The sequence below is a fragment of the Hyperoodon ampullatus genome, assembly GCF_949752795.1.
Source record: "Hyperoodon ampullatus genome assembly, chromosome: 9".
Taxonomy (NCBI): Eukaryota; Metazoa; Chordata; class Mammalia; order Artiodactyla; family Ziphiidae; genus Hyperoodon; species Hyperoodon ampullatus.
Genome location: NC_136922.1, coordinates 84,701,460 through 84,722,982, shown reverse-complemented (window position 1 = coordinate 84,722,982; position 21,523 = coordinate 84,701,460). Strand labels below are relative to the sequence as shown.

The following is a 21,523-nucleotide window of genomic DNA, read 5'->3' as shown; positions in this document are numbered from 1 at the left end:
TAAAAGAATATAACTATTTCAAACATTTCTTAAGGCAAGCTTAACAAGATTTACACCTACAAGATTTTATTTGGGTTAGATGCCATCGCTTTTAATCTTAAGACCACGCCCAGAACAATCCCACCAGATCCCCACACATACCACAGCCACCCAGGAAACACGGACACAAAAAACGTTGTTCTCAACCATACCTGCACATCAGAAGCATTTGAAGAGCTTTGAGGGAGGGAAGGGGGGAAAAAAGCTATCTGGAACCCATACCCATACTTGGAAATTCTGATTCAGTAGACCTGGGGCACATAAGGTTTTTAAGAGATCCCTAGGTGATTCTGATGTGCAGTCAAGGGCTGAAAATCGCTGCATTAAAAACCTCGACACTTAACATTTCCACTCTGCATTGCGCTGCTGATTGAGCCATGTTGCTCCAGAGTCAGACCATAATCAGTTCTGTTCCATGACACACAGATGAGTTACTGTGATTCTTTAGGGCGGTGATTTAGTGGAGTTGAGACACTGATGAGTTCATGGCTTTGTTTCTCATTAATCTTTTACTGTGTTCCAAGTTGTGTGTGCTTTTCTTTCCACGATTCCAAATCAACACGTAAAAAATAAATGTTTAAAAAAGTACCCAAGCTACCTTTTTTTTTGTTAGCCTTCTGCATTCGAAAGATGCTTGATGAATAAAAGATACCCACCCCAAACACACAGGCACACCAAGCATGTGTCCATTACAAACAAATGTAGCCAGTTACCCTTAGAGCAGGAGAGACTGCAGAAACCTGTTTTGCCCTGCATCTTAACACCTGAGATCTGTGCTTGTAGGCAACAATAAGAATTTAATTATGGAGAGCAACCTGAACCAGAAGAGATGTGCTAGAAAGCTGTACCTGTGCTTTGGGCTGGCAAATATTGGGGGTTGCGGCGTTGGGGGCCGGCGGGGGGAACGCATGTGGGAAGGTTGTCAAGCCGCACTCAGAGGCTCTCTTCTGACTAATCTTTTACCACCATGATTTTAGGACTTGGAACCCAAGATTTGTTATCCACTTCCAGAGCAACATCTCAGAGACCATGCTCATCAGTAATTACTCAAGCAGACGTAGGTGCTTACGAATTTCCAGAGCACCTTGGCCAAGAAATCAACTGTAAAAGAAACCCTCAGACCTCAGACAAAACAGGCTCACAGAGTAAGAAGTTCGGGTCCAATCTGCTATGTGGCATTTTCATTTCTACATCTCTTGCATAGATGTTCTGGGATCTGGGGGTCAGGATGCCGAGTCTTATCCACTGATCAGCTGTATACCCTCAATGAGTTACTGGCCCTGGGAGGGGGCAGTTTGGGTGGATTTATTATCACCCACCCAGGGGGAGGGACAGCTAGAGGCTTCATTAAATCGGAAGAGCTCAAAGCAGTCCCTTGAGGATGCAGGCCAGGGGCGGGCAGATGACTATTACCAAAGAAATCACGGTGGTTGTCTGGGCCTCAGAAAGCACCCAGCACTAGGGAGAAGCAAGTTATTAAAAAAGACAATAAAATAAATAAATCAGCCTTCTGGGTTCACATAAATATTTTGCTAATCAGTTAAAGGACAGTAAAGGGAATATAGAAAGAGTGCCTAGCATTTAATGGGATTTGGGGAAAATATTACACTTTCCGAAAGTTACTCAAGTGCGACAGGGAGCCTGGGAGCTAAAATTACTTTTTCAAATGACCAATATACTAATTTCTTCTTCAGAACTACAGGGAGGGACCCACACAAATGACACAGTATCACAAAATAATCACCAGCCCTGCCTATTCTTTCCCTTCCTGAAATTGCAGCCACATTTCAGCACAAACCCACCACTCTCAGTTTCATCAGAATCAAACCAGAGGGAGCCGATGTCCCTCCAGGCTACACACCTATGCACAAATTAAAATCTCTCCACTTACACTTCCTGTGCACAGACACAACTAACCTTGGAAGTGCCCTTCCAAAGCCCTCTACTGGCTCTTGCAGCTAGCTCTCCAGAGCCAGAGGGGAAAAGGGAGAAAGTTTATCAAGTGGAGGCAGAGTGGGGGGAGAGTCATATAGGACACCTGCTATAGGCAGACTGGTAACTCAGCTCTTATCCCTCCATCCTCCCCTGGTCTCCTGTGTTCCCTGGACCAGGATTCATCTGAAGAGATGGTCATCTCTAAAGAATGGAGAGGCACGAAGAAAAAAAAAAAAATAGTAAACAGATGCAACACTTTAATCTGGGGTCCTCTCACCTCTGCTGATGGAGTTCTCCCAGATAAGCAGCCGATCCTTAAAGAAACAGCTTTCAGTGTGACCACAACTGTACTGCCTATGCCTGAGAGGACCCCCTAGGAGTAAACAGTGGGCCGGTCTTGAGCAGGGAACTGGGGGTGGGGGCAGTGCAGGTGGGGAGAGACTTGCCAACAGCAAGTACTGACTCTCAGAGAAAACACACACAAAAAATAAGCAAGAAGAGTGCAAAATTGTGCATTTGAATAATTTAGAGGAACTCCTAGTGGCTTCTAATTATTCCACATAGGTGTTAACCATATAAGGAGTTAAAGTAACTGCTGGGCTGGTGCATAATATGCTTTATGCTCCCAAGGCACCAAACCAGAGTTTCTGGCCAAGTAAAGAATGCAACAGTTTACCTGCTGAGGGACAGGGCACACAAAGAGTACACTGCACACCTGCGCCTGCATGTCAATGGCTGCCTTTTTGCCTGAACGCATATTTGGGGCGCTGACTGTAGCTTATCACCTCAATGATTTGAGCCATAACTCTCTGCAAACACCACACCACTTCTTGAGATCAGACAAGACTGTTGCCAGTGCTTCGGTTTCAAACAGAGACAGCAGAGCTGCAGAGAACCTGCATTTGTCTCCTTTCCTGGAACCTTGAATGGGCAGCATCCTCCTCAGGGTGGCAGTGTTGGTAATATTGCTTCAAATTATGATAGTGATTTTAATATCTACTGGCCACCAGTGCTGTTGCTTTTTAGTTAAATATAGCTGCTTCCTATACACTTACCTGGGGATAACAGTTTTTATCAAAACAGGCTGCAGTGTAATAATCTGCAATGTAATTGTGCAGATACAGGAGCACGCACTGTGGAAGGAAGTCACTGACAGAGCAGCACGTGGGACGAAACAAATAATCACTGCCGGCCACACTCACAAAGCTGCCACGGGGGCCTCTGTGTTCCCATTAAAGTGTCTCACCATGTCCTAGCCAGGGCAACAGAAGACAGCAGTGGTCCCCTGGAGAAGATCTACCATCTATTCCACACTTTATTTCAGAAGCAGCAAGTTCAGCTGTTGTGGGGAGGAGGGAGCCATCCTGGCAAGACACAAAGGGCTTGGATCGCCGCCTGCTTCTAAATAACACAAACAGGTAAGGAATTAGGTGATTAGAGAGCCTTCTGCCAGCAGGGCGAAATATCAGCCCCTCTGGGAACGCATGTCTGTGGTGGAAATTCCTTGCACTGTGTTATAGCACAACCCGCCCAAGAGCTACCTCAGCTCTGAATGGACTTTTTCCTACTTTCTACTTCAGGCAAAGCTTCTCTTTTAAGAATGAGGATATAATAATTGTAAAGACCAGGAACAATTTATCCACACAAAAACTGGTGGAAACTTGGTAAATTACGGTATGTCCACATTCTGTAAAACTGCACAGCCATTAAAAATCATGTTTTAGAAAATTATCTAAAGGCCAGGGGAAGTGCTCTGTTACAAAACATGAACACAGAAGCAGCTAGGAAGGCCGTGAGATATTAACAGTGTTGATGTTGCCTCTGGATTGGTGAGATATAATTTACATTTTCTTTAAAATTTTTCTGAAATTTATGAAGTGAACATGTTTCATTTATAAGAAGGGAAAAAATGTCTATGGTAGAGAATGTACGTAAAGATGAAATCAGAAGCTTAAGCCATCTAATGGGGTTACTGTATGAAAATAATGAATGAAAACTAAACAAATAATAAAGTATCCAGGAGCAGATGCTCAAAGGGCTCGGAAACCTGTACAAAGAGGACGAGTACTGAGACTCTACTAAAAAGAGAGAATCCAGTCTCTTCACAGAGTTGGCCTGACTGTTCTAAACAGTGAAAGTACTGCCAAGAAAGCTTCATATAGGAGACAAGACCATTAAGGAGACACAGTTCACCCACTTTTCTGATGTTAAACACCCACTGGAAATATCAATTTGAATCTCTCTTGATATCAACTATGTGCCTCCAAAATAGTTGCGGGAAATATTTTAATTTGTCAAAATACATCGAAATAAGAAAGCAGAACCAGCTGCTGCTTCTGGTAGCTGGCAGAAATTCTGAAAAACAGGAGCTCGGAGAGAAGTCCACCCAGTGTAAGGGAGAGGGGTTACCAACCTGCCCAGCCAACATCGAAGTCCAGAGGACACGTTTGGAGACAAGTAAAACAGATCTCAGTTAGAATCCTGGTTCCTGCACTTACCAGAGAAGGAGCCTTGAGCAAGTTACCGAATCTTCCCAAGCCTCTGTCTCCTCATCTCTCTAACAGAGACGGGGAGGGGGGAGCTAACACATGCCCTGGGCCACACTCTGCCTGGGCCATGTGGGTATCCAGGGCACCTGAGCCTTCCTCAGTATCCAGCACCCCCTTTACTCCAATTCTGTAAACAATAAACAGACTTCCTCTACAAGAAAGAGAACACCTTGGCCCATTAGAACCTTCCAGTCTACTTGGCAGCTGGACTTCATATCATGAATGAATACATCCACAAACTGACTTTCAGATCACAAATCAATTAACCAGCCAAACAGACTGCACTTCTCAGCCTGTAAAGCTCAGAGCTGAGCCCTGAAAAGAAGCCGAGCTGAGCAGAAGACCTTCTCTAAGACCTTAAAAAAAGAAGTGTTCCTCCAATAGAGTCCTCATCACCCAATACTAAACACGCGCGAGCACTTCTGTGCGCCTGTCACGATTCACAAGGCGCTTTAGGATCTTGTATGCTGTGTCCTGAACCATGACCAAGCTGTGTATGTGCCATAAAACACCTGCATTTTCCTCCATCCGTCTGAGCGCTGCCTGCACGTGCTGAAGGCAGGCACACTCCTCTTCCTGCACCCTTCTCTCTGCCTTGCAAATCCAGTGAATATAAGCACACATGAGGTGTGAATCCAGCTCTAACAGCACACCACTTCATGAACATTTTCACTTTTTATCATGAAGTTCACCCAGAAACTGCTAACAGGCCCCAACTCAACTAAACAGCAGCTCAAATAGTATGTCATATACCCTAAGAAATTCCACTGCTCCCTAGAGAGCTCTGTCCTCCGAAGCAGACAAATTTCTTCAGGTGGAACTCTCATATCTCCTTTCACTGGAATCCTCAGGAGATGTTCTAAGCTGAGAAGGGATACGGCTGGTTTCACAGTTGGCTCTGAAACCTGGGGGGAGAAAAGCTCATCCAGGAAACAGCAGAGATATTACTGCGTTTAAGTCCGGCTCCAGGAAGAAAAACGGTACCGTCAGAGACCAAAATCCTAGAAAAGTAAACCACCTCTTGGCCACTGCGAAGAGCAACAACCCAGAACACTAGTCTCAACAGAAACAGCTGCAACTGTGAAAGATGAACATTCCAGGCTCCAACCGCAGAGACTCGAACACAAGTAGCTTACAAACCACACCGCGACCTAGCCTCTACTCCGGGGTTAAAGCCTGGATTTCACGTGAGAACCAACAGGGTGCATGCCTCTGCCTCTGCACTGGGGCTTGGAGGGAGGGTGGGAGGAAGGGAAGCCAGGAAGAGAAGGGCCGTGGCAGACCCCTATCCACACTGCAAGTTGGCTGTTCGATTAAAAGATATGGCATCAATGGAGATCCACTTAATCTTTGTCCTCAGGGCAGTCCTGTGAAAACCCAGAAGGCCAGAGCTCATCTGTAGCAGATGAGGGGCGATAATGTTGGCAGCCATATTTGCAGTGAATCTAACAGTTAACAATCAAATGATTTGCCCTTGCAGAACTTCCCATCGGGAGATACTTTAGAACGACACATATGAACATCATTTTCCTAGCAGGGAAGGGGGCAGAGGTGGAAGAAATGTACCGAGGTTAAACAGAAGCCAGAAAGAGCAATGAGTCCCTACTCCCCAGCTTCTGAATTCCAAGTCACTTCAGCAACACCACAACGCTTTAAGGTATACAAGCATGGGGCGGTGCGGAGGAGTCAAAAACTGCTTCCTTAGGTTTTATACCCTCAAGTCTCCTGCTGCATTAAGCTCAGTTACCTCTACTACCACAGGGGCTCTGCATCCCTGAATTAGCCATGGCAGGAGGTTATAACTGAGCAGAAAAGACACAGTCAGTGTAGACTGAAGGTAACAGGAGAAAAAGGGAAATGAAACTATCTCCTTAGGTCCTGGCTTCCTCTTATTAATCCTGACCACCACCAAAGACAACGACCACGCCAGAGAGAGGGAGAGGTCAAGACGGCAACGGAAGAGGAAATGAGAAAGCTGTTGGGAAAAGTATCTTGAAGCTACAATTGTCTAAGGCTTGCTTCCTCCCACGGGCACCATGGAGGTGAACCACACAGTCTCTAAAGAACTGGGAGTTTTGAAGCCTTCTACCACTAGTTTCAGACACAAAGGTTAAAACCTGACATCACAAATGCCATTCTCTCCTTGACCAAACACTATTCAGGTTCCTTTGAACTCTCTTCTCAACTAGACCCTGCCTTTTGGGCACTGTGTTCATTGCTGCATTGTCCATTTTAGCAAGAATCCAATTTTAGCCAGATTTCCCCACCTTTGATATCTGATCACACTGGATAACTGATTGGGTTTCTTATCCTCCACCATCCCCAAGCCCCACCCTGCTCCTTAATTAGAAACTCCCACCCTCCTTGTGGTATCCAGAGCCCAATCTCTCTCTTCCACGCAAAACCCCATTGCAGTGGCCCCTACACCTATCATAAATGTGCTGCATCGAGTGTACCTTACTGTTCTTTAACAAGTGTCATGAAGAAGGAAAAACTCTGCCCCGCCGCAAGCACCCTGCACAGCCTCATTTTAAAAAGCAAAGACTCGACTGCGATCAGTCAGCCACCTGCTTCAAATCAGTATCTATCAGCTATAGATTTAGAGACTTGACCAACGAAGACATAAATTATGTAAATTCTTGGAGCAGAGGGATACTGGCCTGGCTTCAACCACGCCAATGTAGTTTTCTAGAATCTAAAATTACATTTAATAGGGCTTCCCTGGTGGCGCAGTGGTTGAGAGTCCGCCTGCCCATGCAGGGGATACGGGTTCGTGCCCCGGTCCAGGAAGATCCCACATGCCGCGGAGCGGCTGGGCCCGTGAGCCATGGCCGCTGAGCCTGCGCTTCTGGAGCCTGCGCTCCGCAATGGGAGAGGCCACAGCAGTGAGAGGCCCGCGTACCGCAAAAAAAAAAAAAAAAAAAAAATTACATTTAATAAGCAGCTTAAATGTAGTTATCCAAGAAAACTAGAGCAAGCCAGTTTGGTTGTTCATGCTTTAAGTAGTGAATTCAGGTTTAAAGATGACGCTCCTGGCTGAACCAAAAGCAAGGCAGCTAAAGGGAGACAGTGAACTTCAACTCTACAGAGGTGAAATGAGGATTCATTTGCAGGCTCATGCAGCATCCAAAACACAGCCCAGAGAATTTCAGAGCAACATTCAAGACGAGGGGGACACCAGGGGCAGTCAGGAGCTCCTTTGTAACTCAGGAGAACAGGAACAGGATGACCAAATTGCCTGTGCCTGGAGTGACGTCATCATTCACATCAAAGCTTACAAACTTCCTGTCTGCGCTCTGGGAGGGAGGGTGGTAGGGGGAATGGGAGGCACCACAGCAGGGATAGGAGAGGTAACTGAAAGAACTCCAGGGACTTCCCTGGCAGTCCACCTCCCGATGCAGGGGGTGCGGGTTCGATCCCTGGTTGGGGAAGCTAAGACCCCACATGCCTCGGGGCCAAAAAACCAAAACCATAAAACAGAAGCAATATTCTAACAAATTCAATAAAGACTTTAACAATGGTCCACATCCAAAATAAAGAGAAAAAAATTGTTAAAAGAAATCCAAAGGAAAACTAGAGTGGCAGAAGCACAAATCCATACTCTCACCATTCAGATAATTGCAGAAATACTTCCAAGTCAAAGCACAAAAGAAAGGGCACCAGCTTGTATTAAAACTTTTGAGGACCCTGAGGTGGGGGAGATGATGTCGGGAGAGGGCAAGAGGGTAGAGACACAAAGAAACAGGCCACAAGTCTCCAGAGTAGCCACTCGGAGATGGGCACAGGAGCAAGAAGAGAGCATGCTCCCACTTGAGCACATTCAATTATAGTTCAAGACAGAGATATTAAACACTATCAGCTCTGCTCTGGGAATTCATTTCTTGCGGGATGATGAGGGTGAGAGATGAAAGGCTGTAGGATTTTATTGCCCTGAATTTTCAGTTTGTCAAGTCCCATTTACTACCGCAGGTACCTTAGGGCTAATCTGTATCTCTGGGGATGGAGACATCTCTCTCAAACAGAGCCCCAGTGACTCTTCTCCCACTGTGGGATTTTATGGATATCTAATAATAACCAGGGGCCCAAATGGTGTTACAAGCAGAAGCCGCCTTATGGCTTCTCAACTGAGAAGCTTACATTTTCCGTAACATTGATATTACGGAGTCCATGCATCTCCAGGATAACTGTAACTTCTTGGTATGCAAACAGGACCGTCTAGACTGAAAGAACCATCACTCCTCCCAGAGAAAAGGGTTGGAACGGGGTGAGGGAAGGGGTGAAGCCAAAGGGCTTGAAGATCGAGGAGGCAGGCACCACAGAGGATCTTCGCAGGTGACGCAGAGGCTGGCCAAGGGCAGGGAGGAACCCGGATGTTTTCCTGAAGAAAACACTGAGCTGGTAGCTTAATACACACTGAAAGGAAGAGCATAGGGCTGGGATAACTTCTTTGCGCTTTATAAGAAATAAGAAATAAATAAAATAAGCTGCTTTGAGTGATGTCAAGTATCCCTCATCTTAAAGAACAAACTGGCCTAATAATCCTGGCTGTCCCAATGGCCAAAACCAATAAGGGGAGCCGGCCGCCAGCCCTCCCATGCAAAACACAGTGTGTGCGCTCCCCCATAGCAGCTGCACTAAGAGGGAAAGGGAAAAGGGGGGCCAATGAGACTAGGGTGGGTGGTACAGTCTGCACCCCCATCCGTAGGGACCTGCTCCAGCCAGAGCCTGAGGGAGCCGGCCTGGGCATGGGGCACACCAGCAGCCCCTCCGCAGACACCCACCTACAGCTTCTGCAGGGCAGGCTTTCTAAAACAAGCCCCTCCAGCCGGATGAGCAGATGCTAAAGGCAGTTCTGTATGAAAGAATGCAGCTTTCTCTGAATTCCAGACCACCTTACAAAAGACAACAGTACATTAAAAAAAAAAAAAAAGAAAGAAAAAACCTCAAACCTTTCTACCAGCCTCCCTAGTACTGATGGGGAAAACATCCCAGGAAAGATAGAGCAGTAAAGTCAGAGAGTCAAGTGTCAGGTGTAGTCTGTCCATTCCGCACATTCCCAGATTATGAACAATGAGATGAGAGTGATGAGAAGGAAAGGAGACTATACAACAAACACGTGAGAATCAACTATGGGCCAGGGAGTGAGCCGGCAACAGATCTGAAGAACGGCGAAATCTACTCGCCCCAGAAAAATCATACAGAGTATGAAAGGGGGACGAGAGAAAAGGGCATTTTAAAGCAGAAACTAGAAACTACAGGAACTACAGGCATCCCTTAACGTGGGTTATCCAGAATCAGCAGACCAGCAGAAGGAACCAGATTCTGGTACCGATGTCTGAACACAGAGACGCAGCAGATGCCCACATAAAGGGGAAGCTTCTGCTCAGCCTTACGAAGGGCCCAATACAGTGAGACAAGGATGAAGGAGATTATATCCAATGGCTTCTAGAAGAGAAGTGAAAAGGTAAGGAGCACAAAGTCTCCATGATGTCTTCATGGCTAAACCGAACAGAGCTCCTCCTGTGAAATAGCAATATGCCAAGGTGGCCACCAACACAACCCTGAACCACGCAGAGGCATCTGCAGCTGAAAACAGGCTCGGATCACATGAGATGGTGAGATGAAGGCCTATAAAAATGTGAACAACTCACAAACTGGCCGAGGATTTCAAAGGCGGGCTAAAATGAAAAGTGACATTAGAAATATGCCTAAGCAATAGGCCTGTCATTTGCAGGAGGAAAAAAAGCAACCGTCTGTGTCCTTCAGCTTCCCCTTCTAGTCTCAGTTCTGAAAAGCCTTTTCCACAGCAGTGACATGACCTGATACTGCTTCATCCACAATCTACCACCCAGTCTAAAGTCTACCTTGTGACCACACCGTGCACAAACTGGTCAGAATTTGAGACTCAATTTCTAAGATTATAAGCATCTTACTAATAAAAATAATTTCCCAGGTCCACAGCACCTGTAACACATGAGGAACTGAAACGTTTGGGTTTTGAACTGAACAAAATTTTCCCAGTACAAAGCTAATCAGTCCACCAAGGAATGAAACCTACAACCCTGGCCTGCAGAAGTGCAAGGCACTGGATGACTGCACTAAAATTGCCTTGCATATAAATGTTATGCCAAAAAAAAAAAAAAGTAATTTATCTAAACACAGTGTAGGTAGCTCTGCAATCAGTATCTCATAAATAAAGAGAGAAAGATGAAGGGAAAGCTTCTCTAATTGATTTTAAATTTTTTTCCAAGCAAAGAAATAATGTGACAACCAACAAGGTCAACAAGAGTTTAAAAAAAAAAAAAATAGATAGCCCTCAGGGGGAAAAAGCGCACCTAAAAACTCCAATGAATCAAGACATCTGAACTGCTATCTATGAAAGAGGGATAATTTGGGAAAGCCTGAATAAGAGTAGAGGTGTTAAAAGAAAGTCAGTTGGGGGCCAACATGCAGAAGCACTTAAAATCCTGAAATTAACCCCTCTGGTGGACTGAAGCCAATCTGCCCGGGCTACTGGAATACTATTATGAGGAAAACCAGTGCCCAGGGAGAGGCAGGGCTCGTCACCCCAATGGCGGCAACTAGATTGAAACCAGGAGTGGGGAAGAGGAAGTGCCTACAGAAAACCAAGCCGTGTGTGACCTGACCATCAAAACAAGCAATCCAATTAGGAAGTAGGAAAAAACCCGACTGCAAAAACTCCCTCCTGGGGCCTTTCGACACCAATACACTGGCTCAAGTTGCAATGGCTAGCAGAAGCAGTCACAGATATCAGCGATGGATTAGGAGTGCTAAAAATGATGTCGCTCAAAAATAATGTATGGATTAGGTCTTCAGCCTCAGCAGACAACGTCGATTTAAACATTTATTAACTGCCTACAGTAGTCACAGCATTCTGCAAGCTTCGGAAAAAGAGGGGAGAGAGGAAGCGGAGAAAAACATACCATTCCTGCCGTCAGGGGAGTTTAGGCTTCACGGTGGAAAGCAGGCCTGGACATCAACAGACAGAACAGGATGATACAGAGAAGGAAAGGACTGGGTATGGAAATCCCTGGCCTAAAGAGGCTTTCGAGAACCAAGGCAAGAAAGAGGGTTACCTCAGCACAGCAGCTATGTTAAATGGTCACAGGACAGTAAATATGATGAGGCTGTCAACTCTGGAAACAAAAGAAACTTACTGCAGCTCACAGGACTAAACAGAGACAAGAAATATGAACACAGCAGCACTGGGAAGATGCAGATAAATTGAAAATACAGAACTGGTAATAGTGATGATTAAGTGAACGGAGAAGAAAGAGAGAGAGAGATGGATTGAAAGACATAAATGCACAAGGTTTGGGAAAGGCTTAACCAGCAAGACCCACTAGGAGACTGTTAAACTCCCACAAAAATTATTTGTAGAGGAGAGGCAAGATCGTGGGAAAGGGGTTGCATGAGCTAAAGGACACAAAAGAAAACATAATTTGTAACAGAGAGAAAAATGTAAACCAAAGGGAAATAGATAGGCAATTGCTGTCTTCTCCAGGTTATAATTCATTTATAAAGGGCGGTGGAACATACATTTTAGGAAACTGGATCCCCCCAGATATGAAATATCTTGACTCTGGTGACCACTCCAGCTGAACCACAGGTATTCATCTTTAAAAAATGACTGGATATATACATCCTGGAATCTTAAATAGATGAGCTAAGACCAAGCCATCGTCTCCTAATGGTAATTTTTTCAGTCCTCTAACAAAGAAGTTTCAAGTGTTCTCCTCAAAACTGCCCAGATCAAACAAATCTGAAGCCGGTACAGAATGCCTCTGCTGGCGCTCTGACATATTCTATGTCCTTTGATCACACTGCTGCAAGTCCCCAAATCTCTCCATTGGAAACCGGTGAAATGCTATATCCATTTCAGAGAGCTTCTGCTTTTCTCCAAGGTCCTCAATGCCAGGCTCGAGTCCCTCTGTAATTTGCTATTTGCCTCATGTTTCCCAGTCACACACGCAAGATCACAGTCAGTGGGTTTACGGGTTTGCCCCTGTTACACTTAGGGACTGCAGCCCCAGAGCTTCCTGTTGGTATGCATCTCGGCTGGCAGCATCGTCTGCTCTAGGGTCCAGAGGGACCACTCATCATGCTTTCAGAAATCTAACCTGGAGGAAATAGGTTGAGAACCACCTTCAATCATGTCTAAATGGCAAAGCACCCTGGGGTCCTGCACAACAAATGGTGATATGAGCACCTGAAACCACCCTGCCTCTGAGAAAAAACCCTTAAGCATTGCGAGGTATCACTAATAATGTGCCCACCTGCAGCTCCGTCTCCCATCACCTGCCTAAAGAGGAGACCCAGTGGGCTCAGGCCTGGGAAACACACCCCCCAAACAGGCAGCAAGGACTGTGGGAGATTAGGCAGACTGCAGCTTTAACAAAACTGATCCTACAGTGCCCAGGTCTGAATATTTAGAGGCCGTGCTGTGAAAGAACATTTATCTGGTAAGTAAGTTCACAGGGAGGAGGCTGAAAGACAGGGTGATGGAAACCAATACAAGCTGAAAGCACGAAACCACAGATGAGAGATGAGGGGAAGGGTTTCCACACTTCCCGGGGGTGGGGTGTGTGTGTGTGTGTGTGTGTTGTCTTTGCCCACTACAATAGCACCGCAAGATCGGACTTCATGGGGAAATAAGTCAGCCCCTTCATCAAATGCCCAGGGGTTGTATTTCCTTTGTCATTAACACTCCAAGTGTAACACAAAGCCCGCAGCAGCCCTGGGCAATAGAGCACTAGGTTTCCCAGTTTCAGATCAAAGCCGAAAGCTCTCTAGGAAGTCCTGAGATGCACAGTATGTTATCTCCTTTAAGGCAGCAGCTCAGAAAACCCATAGCCTTTCTCCAAGATTTAGCACTTGTATCTTTGTGGCAAACAACTGGATAACACACACTACACCTTTAGAGAAACCCTGATACATGTTCGGGTCACAGGAGCACCACACACCAGTGTCCAAAATGGATCTCAGCCTGAAGGAGCTGTATCTCCAAAGAGATGACACTGGATTCACCCTAATAATCCAAAAGCTTGGTGCCACAGAAACAGAATCAACAGCATCAGACATCCAACTGTACTCCTTCTGAGGGAAATACTACACACTCTAGCTTTTAACTCTGTCACATGCTCCAGCAACAAATCAAGCACTAACCAAAATTTGGGAGCCGTGGCTAACCCATGAATTTCCGGGTGCTACTGGAAAAGAGCTGCCTAGAATGCAAACAGTTCCTTTGATCATGCAGTTTTGTCCAGAGCCCTTCCTCTGGCTACAATTAGAAAGTAACCAAAAGGAGGAAATGGAAGTACACAGTTAGCCTTGGGCAAAACCTCCTTGCCTTCATGTATAATTTAATAGAAATGAATTTGTCTCTATATTTAAAAAAAGGAAAATCCAATTTGCCCTACTATCCCCACAATATACAGAGGTGTCTCAGAAGATCTGTATTAGCTGATGTGACATTAATTTTTAGGGTAGGGGGAAGATAAACATTAAAAGAACCTCCCCGTTCTTACCTGAAGGGCAAGCCCCACTGGGTCATCATCTGGGAGCTTGTAGGGAGGCCCACCCACAGCAGGAGTCTCTGCACACCACCTGCCTGCCCCCGAGGAAGCTCATGCAAAGACTCTCCCTCTTCATCTCCTCCTCCAGTTCCTTAATCTGCACCTTATCCCACTCTGTTCTTTTGTGTAGAATGAGCTCCAATACCATAAGCTGCCAAGTTACTTTTTCTCCATTTCAAAGCCACTGACACTCCCTCCCCCAAAATGTCCCCAAATTCGAGAGAAGGCAATCTCCTGAGGGTTTCATTCAGCACCCTCCACGGTCCCTCCGTCATCTCCAAACAACTCTCAAGCATCCTTTGTTTCTGTAAGTACGAGACCACTCCCCAATTCCCAAAACACAGCCAAGACATCTTCTTTGGAGAGTCCATCAGCCCTGTTCTAACTAGGACAGCCGCATCGTCTTGTACACATTGTGCTGTGCACGAGGGCACCTGGCCAAGTGGACCGAGGGAGAGTGGGAGCTAAAATTCAGCCTCCACTCTACTTGCCAAGCCATGTGCCCTGACGTGAGGCTGCCTGAAGGAAGGGGCACCCTTCTCTAACCTGCACAAGGGTGCAATGTGGCCTAACAGAGGTCCCGACATCCATGCCTTGAGTACTTGACTGGACTCCCCTTGTAGTATAGGAACTGTTGGTATACAGTAAAGAACACTAGGGAAACCAAAGACTCCAAGGGGACTCCTGCTTGCCTAGTCATTACACACATATAGTTACAGCCTCACTGGGATCTCTGGGTGATTTCTATTCCTACACCCATATTGTAAATCTCTTTCAGATAAGCAGAGAGCAAAATCTCCACTCATTGTGAGGGTTCCAGGGAGAATTCTTTAAGTAGAAAGACTCCTCCAGGGTGAGAGGCTACTGGAGCCACATCCACAGCCTCTCCTTCCTCATACCTTTCACCCCCAGGTGAGCTTCACCAAAAACAAAACCAGAACCCCTCGCTACAGATCAGTTTTCATCTAGCATGATCTTCTTTTATAGACGCAAAGTACGTTCATGTTTTATAAATGAAAGCCACCAACACAAGCACACGCAAACCCAAAAGGCGCCATCCCTTAAAATCGTTCAAGACAAAAGCCTACAAGGCATGGCAGACATGTTTTCAACACGTGGCCTCTGCCTAACCCCCAAACTCATTTCTTACTAACCCCTGGCATTAAGCAGCCTCTACTCCAGTCATACAAAACTACTCACAGTTCATCACATGCCCCACTTCTCTCTCTTTTCATGACTATCCGGGAATATTCACAGGACATGCATGATCTGCCCCGCCCATATTTTGGACCACACAGGCATCACACCACTCATGCACCATCCACAGAGGCCATCCATTCCCTATTCCCAAACTCACCTGGCTCTTGTCATTGCTGCTGTCTTGGTCAGAAATTGTCTTCTCCTCACTTTTTACCTAGCTAACTCCTAATCAGCCTTCAGGCCTTAAAAGTCACTTCCTCAAAGAAGCCTTCCCAGATTATGCATTCTTATAAACGCTAACCTTTCCTTTCATAACACAAGACATAAACGTGATTACTTGTGAATTTCCCCTACTAGATTTTAAAGTTCCATGAGAGTAGTTCCATGAGGGTTTATTCCCCACTGCAACCCCAGCATAGCATCTGGTACAAAGTGGGTTCCCAGTAAGTATTTATCAATGACAATGAACCTATTCATTTGAATTCCTAAACCTGTGCTGTCCATTACAGTAGCCACTACACACCTGTGGCTACTGAGCCCTAGAAATATGCTAGGATGAACTGAGATCCGAGTATAAAATATACATCAGATTTCCAAGACACAGTAAAAATAAAAGTAAAATATCTCATGAATTTTTTACATTCATTAAATGTTGAAATGATACTGTTTTGGATATAGTAAGTCAAATAAACTGCATTAAAATTAATGTCCTTTAAAACATAGCTACTAGACAATTTTAAATAACACACAGAGCTCACGTTTGGGGCTTACATTATGTGTCTATTGGACAGTGATGGTCTAGAGTGTCCTTTCTCTCATCTGCTCACTTCTCGTCCGTGAGCACTCAAGAGGTATACGAGCTGCTCCTGGGAAGACTTCCCAAGCACCCACCACGACAGGGCTCTTCACAGCACCCACCACCACTGTACTCAAAGTGTATTATATTAATTTCTTATGTGACTCTCATTAAAATCTTCCAAAGGAATTTAATGAACAAATAAGGGAAATCATTCTTCATTTCACTCAAAAGCCATATGTTGACTCTTAGAGCTGAGACTCACTTAGAACTTTCTTAAAAAATGGAGTAAGATCTCAGGAATGAACAGAAGTCTAACAAATAAAATGAGAGATAACCTACCTTGGTAAAGAACAAGAAATTCTATAAACATGATCCTGCCTAAACTGGGAAATGTATTCCAACAACTTTCTGTCATCCGCCAGGCTAAGGGAAATCCATCCATTACCCCCTGAGGAGTTCCAAAGGATCCGAGAAAAATGAAAAATTCTCAGTGGTAGTTTAGTTCTTACTCCAGAAAACTTGCTATTGTCAGACCTAAGCTATAACTCCCCCACGCCCCTAAAGACTGCTTAAAATTCAGCTACTCAGTCTCCTTTAACATAATGCTTTGGCTGATGATGCAGGCACAAAAATTAACGTTCAAGGGCTTCCCTGGTGGCGCAGTGGTTGAGAGTCCGCCTGCCGATGCAGGGAACACTGGTTCATGCCCCGGTCTGGGAGGACCACACATGCCACGGAGCGGCTGGGCCCGTGAGCCATGGCCGCTGAGCCTGCGCGTCCGGAGCCTGTGCTCCGCAACGGGAGAGGCCACAACAGTGAGAGGCCCACGTACCGCAAAGCAAAACAAAACAAAAAATTAATGTTCAAGAATTCCAAAGCTGTGGTTGCCGTGGGAACCTTAATTCCAACTGCATGGCACAGATGCAGAACTGTGGACTACTCCCAGCGCTGACAAAACTGGACATGTGTATTTACTCTGTGCAATGAGGCAGAGCTACAGTTACTGAGAGAATCTCATTTTGGCGTTTCTAGGCTTTCGTGCATTTACATTCTCAACCTTACCACAATCCTGTCTGCTGCATTAAATTGCCTCCTCTGTGGGAAAAAAAAGGCTGGGGGGTTGGGGGTGGAGATGAACTGATTGGCCAGACATTCAAAGAACCCATCCTGTATGGGTTTCTTACGCATGATCTGACTCAAAAGACAATCACAATATTTTCACTTGACTCTTATGGGCTGTCTCTAAACTCTCACACAAATGAAAACAGGGCCTGAATTTCAACTCGTGAATGCACCAAGACGTGCAAAACATCAGAAGAGCAAATTTCAAGTCTCTAGAACTACAAAAGGGATACATTAAAAAGCCACATAGCACTAATTTCAACCACCCTATTCAATTTGCCTGTGGCACCAGCTCTCACTAAGGACCCAGTTCTATAACCAATCGACACAGTTATACACTTTAGTTATCAGAAGGCAAAAACAGGGGCTAAAAAGATGTCTGTAAAAACAAGAAAGCCAGACAAACAAAGAAGTTCAACCACAATCCCTTTCCCCAACCTCTTATAACATAACAATGGAAAGAAAATGACCACAGAATTTAAAATAAAACTGCCTGCAGTTTTCAGCCTAAACATAATTTCTCAAAGTTGACATACCAAAATCATACACATTGGCTAGGCAAGCACCCTTGCTGCCAAAATATCCAACAAACAGCAAGACACAGTACAGCTAATAATTCTAGTTACCACTTGGAAAAGATGAGTAGGTGGCCCCAGATAATATATATACCAAAATTCATTTCTTCCTAGAGCAAAAACATACAGATCAAATCAAAATGACCAGCAAAACAAGCCTTACTATCATGCATGTGAGACATAGATCTTTTCCTCCCCTTATCCTCAGATAATAAGATCTCATTAATAAACAAGACTCATTTACCACCTAACATATACCAACCCTAACTCCTCTCAAGCCCATTAGGGAGGAATGCCAACAGGGCCCATCGAAAATGAAGGGAGAGTAGTGAGTGTGGCTCAGGAGAAATTGAGACCTGCCCAATAGCAGCTAGGCTGCAGATGCTAGGAAATAATACTTTAGCGATTTACACTACTTGTCCATTAGCATTCTCCCACACATGGACCACATCTAACTAATTCTCCATCTCCTCCCCTTTGGTTCTGGAAAAGAGGCTTTGCTGCTTTTCTCATCTCACCTGTGTATTCTCCCCCTCCAGCCTCGGTGGTCGGATGCTGGACAAGTGGATGGTCTTGTAGTCCCCAGAGTTCAGCTTCACAACAATGGCATCGGCATTCAGCACCTGCATCACCTGTGGGCGAGAAGGCAAAAATGCTTAAATGTTGCCTCGATAGCCCAAATCTCATAGCACACATGCTAAGGAGCAAGGCACACCCAATTACAGGAAGAAGGATGAGATCAAGAGCCATCTGGGGTAGATCCAATATCTTTCTTTATGGTACAACAATGTTGAAGAAAACTATGCTATAATTATCAGCCCCCAAAGAGATGGTGATTTCTCATCGAGGCAGGATCTGTATCATTCATAAAGACGGTCAAGCTTTTTTTAAATCTTTTGCCCTGACCAAGATTTGTGGTTAACTACAAAGCTTACAAACTGGAAATCCAGTCTCTACGTGCTATTGAAGATTTTCCTTGAAACAGGTTCTAAGCTACAATCAAAATGCCCATCACAACATGATTCTAGGAAAAGAGGCAAGGGCTGGATTAGAAGAAGGTAGCAGCACTAGATGAGAAAGAACCAAAATAGGACACGCCAATGCAGAGCAGAAAAATCAAAGGCAAGTGAAGGGCAAAAAGAATTGTCATCTCAGTGTGCGAAAGGAGATGCTCAGCTGTTGATCTCACCGGCAGAAACATTAAATTGCTAATATATTACTTCAACTACTCTGAAAGCCTCCTTTTCAGAGCACTACTATGGGCATCTCTGTTTTGGAACCCGAAGCCAGTAACACTGGACCCCACTCTCAGCCAATGATTAACTCCCAATCTGGGGTAGTTTACAAGGGTATCTATTCAAGGGCAAAAGCACAAATATTCCTCTGTGGAGGTTATTAGAACACTCCACCAATGTGTAGAGAATAAAATTCCATTGAAACCAGACTAGGACCACATCAGGGTTGTAACTAGACCTCATAATTCAGCCAGCTGTCTACAATTCACCCAATTATATTCAGAACCTGTTGTTACAAAGGCTGTTTGGAATTTTTGCAAGTAACACTTTGCTATGAGGTAGCTATTGACTACAAAACACAGTCACCGTCTGCAGAACCAAAACTAACTCTCCTAGGCTTCAATCAGACCCCATCAGGAGCAAACAGGTAGCTGAACAAACTAAGGATCAGCTGCACCATGAGTGTAGACTTGCAAAATTCCCTTCCTCTTTTATATGTGAAACAAAAGGAGCTGGCCTCTCCTTTGCTGTGGTGGGTATCACACTGGTAAGTATCCTAAAAGAGTCTTCACTAACTATTCCCTGGAAGGCTCACAACCTTTTACAACAGAATACACCCATTTATTTGCAGACTCCTGCTTAAGTGGCTAGTCTCTACCTTTTCCAGAGAACCAGCCAACCACACACAAAAAAAGAGTAAAGAGTAATTTAAGGGACAATCTGAAGAAGGAGCAAAAAGCAAAACCAAGTGAGAAATTATACATGAAAGGAAATAGCAGGAGGAAAGCACCATCAAACAGAATGAGTGAAAAAAGAAAGATGACAGCTGGAATCAAGCTATAAATCCATGGATGGCTGACTACTGCTCGTGGATGGGAAGACATCCTGGGGTTTTAACACGGTAAGTAATGGAAGCAGTGTAGAGAGAAACAGGCCAGGGCCAAAAGAGTAGTAAAGGGTCTGAGAAAGAGCTGTGTAGATTAGGAGAGGGGGTAATTATTTTTAATTTTCAACTATGTCTAAGATTAACTTGCAAACCTAAATTTAGGAAAGAAAATAAAACACGCTCAAATAACCACAGCCATTCTGCTATAACCTTTTTCATAGATCTGAGAGTCACATAAAGGATAACGCTAAAACTCAGACAGCCAGAATCCAAAACTCACCTGACCAGAAAAGCTCAGTGAAGTCCAAAGGTAATCAAAAGCATCATGTGTAGTCACAAGAGGACCGAGTCAAGGTCAGGAATGATCACCTAGGTATGAGTGGTGCCAAAGTATATAGGACCCTCCAAATCAAAGAGCCCCTTATACCAGGCCCAATCATTTTAAGTGTAGAACTTAAAAACAGCCAAGAAGGTATAACCGAGAACACAGACTCAGTAACCGCAAAAAAAAGAGTACATCTTGTTCCCATTATCACCTAGACACATTAATGCCAAGTAAAAATGCCCATCATAATGGAATCTCCCTCTCACTCCCTAAAGACAGCAGCAGTGGCTTGGCCAACTGACCAAAAGAAAAAGACCTCAGCTAATGATTTCCCTATGCTTCAAAATCCCACATTTGTATGACATGGATTACAGCACATGGGGGTAGGGGAAGGGGCCACGAGGTATCCATGATACGTGCTATACTGCTATCCCACCTTCAAACCAAAAATTCCACAAAGCCATACCCAGCAAAACAGCTCGTACAGCAGGTCAATACTGCTCCTCCCTCAAAAGTACAGGACCACTGCCCAACAGATACAGTAATCATCAGGCATCTCAAGTGCACGCACATCACGGTATTTCCTAAATCTCAATGATGGAGCAAGCTACACATTCCTCTCACTGCAAAACTAACTCCTATTAAATTGTCAATTGCCAAAAACATAGGGAAGCTTCCTGTAATCAAGACATGAGAGGGCTTCCCTGGTGGCGCAGTGGTTCAGAGTCCGCCTGCCGATGCAGGGGACACGGGTTCGTGCCCCAGTCCGGGAAGATCCCATATGCCGTGGAGCGGCTGGGCCCGTGAGCCATGGCCGCCGAGCCTGCGCGTCCGGAGCCTGTGCTCCGCAACAGGAGAGGCCACAACAGTGAGAAGCCCGCGTACCGCAAAAAAAAAAAAAAAGACATGAGAAATATCTAGACATTCTCTACTCCCTAGTCATGCTCAGAGAGAAATACAACCAGGGAAAGTATCATAGTGCTCACACCTTCACCCCCTGATTACAGAATGTGAAGATCTAAGCATACCCCGGTGACAAGTTACTCGTATTCGTCACCCCTTATGATGCGTTAGCAGCCACGGCAGCAGCAAACGGCTTCTTGGAGCTGTAAATTTCAGGCCTCAGCAGCAGACTCTGCTCGGCATCTCCCTGATTGGCAACCTCCTCTTCAGGAACTGTACACTCTGACGCTGCCAGCTAAACGAGGTCTGCCCTTCTGAAGGGGTGCGAGTGTGTGTGCGTGTGTGTGTGTGTGTGTGTG

The 21,523-nt window shown here is 45.2% G+C and overlaps 1 protein-coding gene across 1 annotated transcript in view; it reads right to left on the bottom strand.

Annotated features, from left to right (window-relative positions):
• SND1 (staphylococcal nuclease and tudor domain containing 1) overlaps nucleotides 1-21,523 on the bottom strand; it is a 424,144-nt gene that overhangs the window by 332,968 nt on the left and 69,653 nt on the right. The window contains exon 10 of the mRNA XM_079711118.1: nucleotides 18,334-18,447. Within this exon, the coding sequence (XP_079567244.1) occupies nucleotides 18,334-18,447 (114 nt within the window). The remainder of the gene's footprint in view (nucleotides 1-18,333; nucleotides 18,448-21,523) is intronic.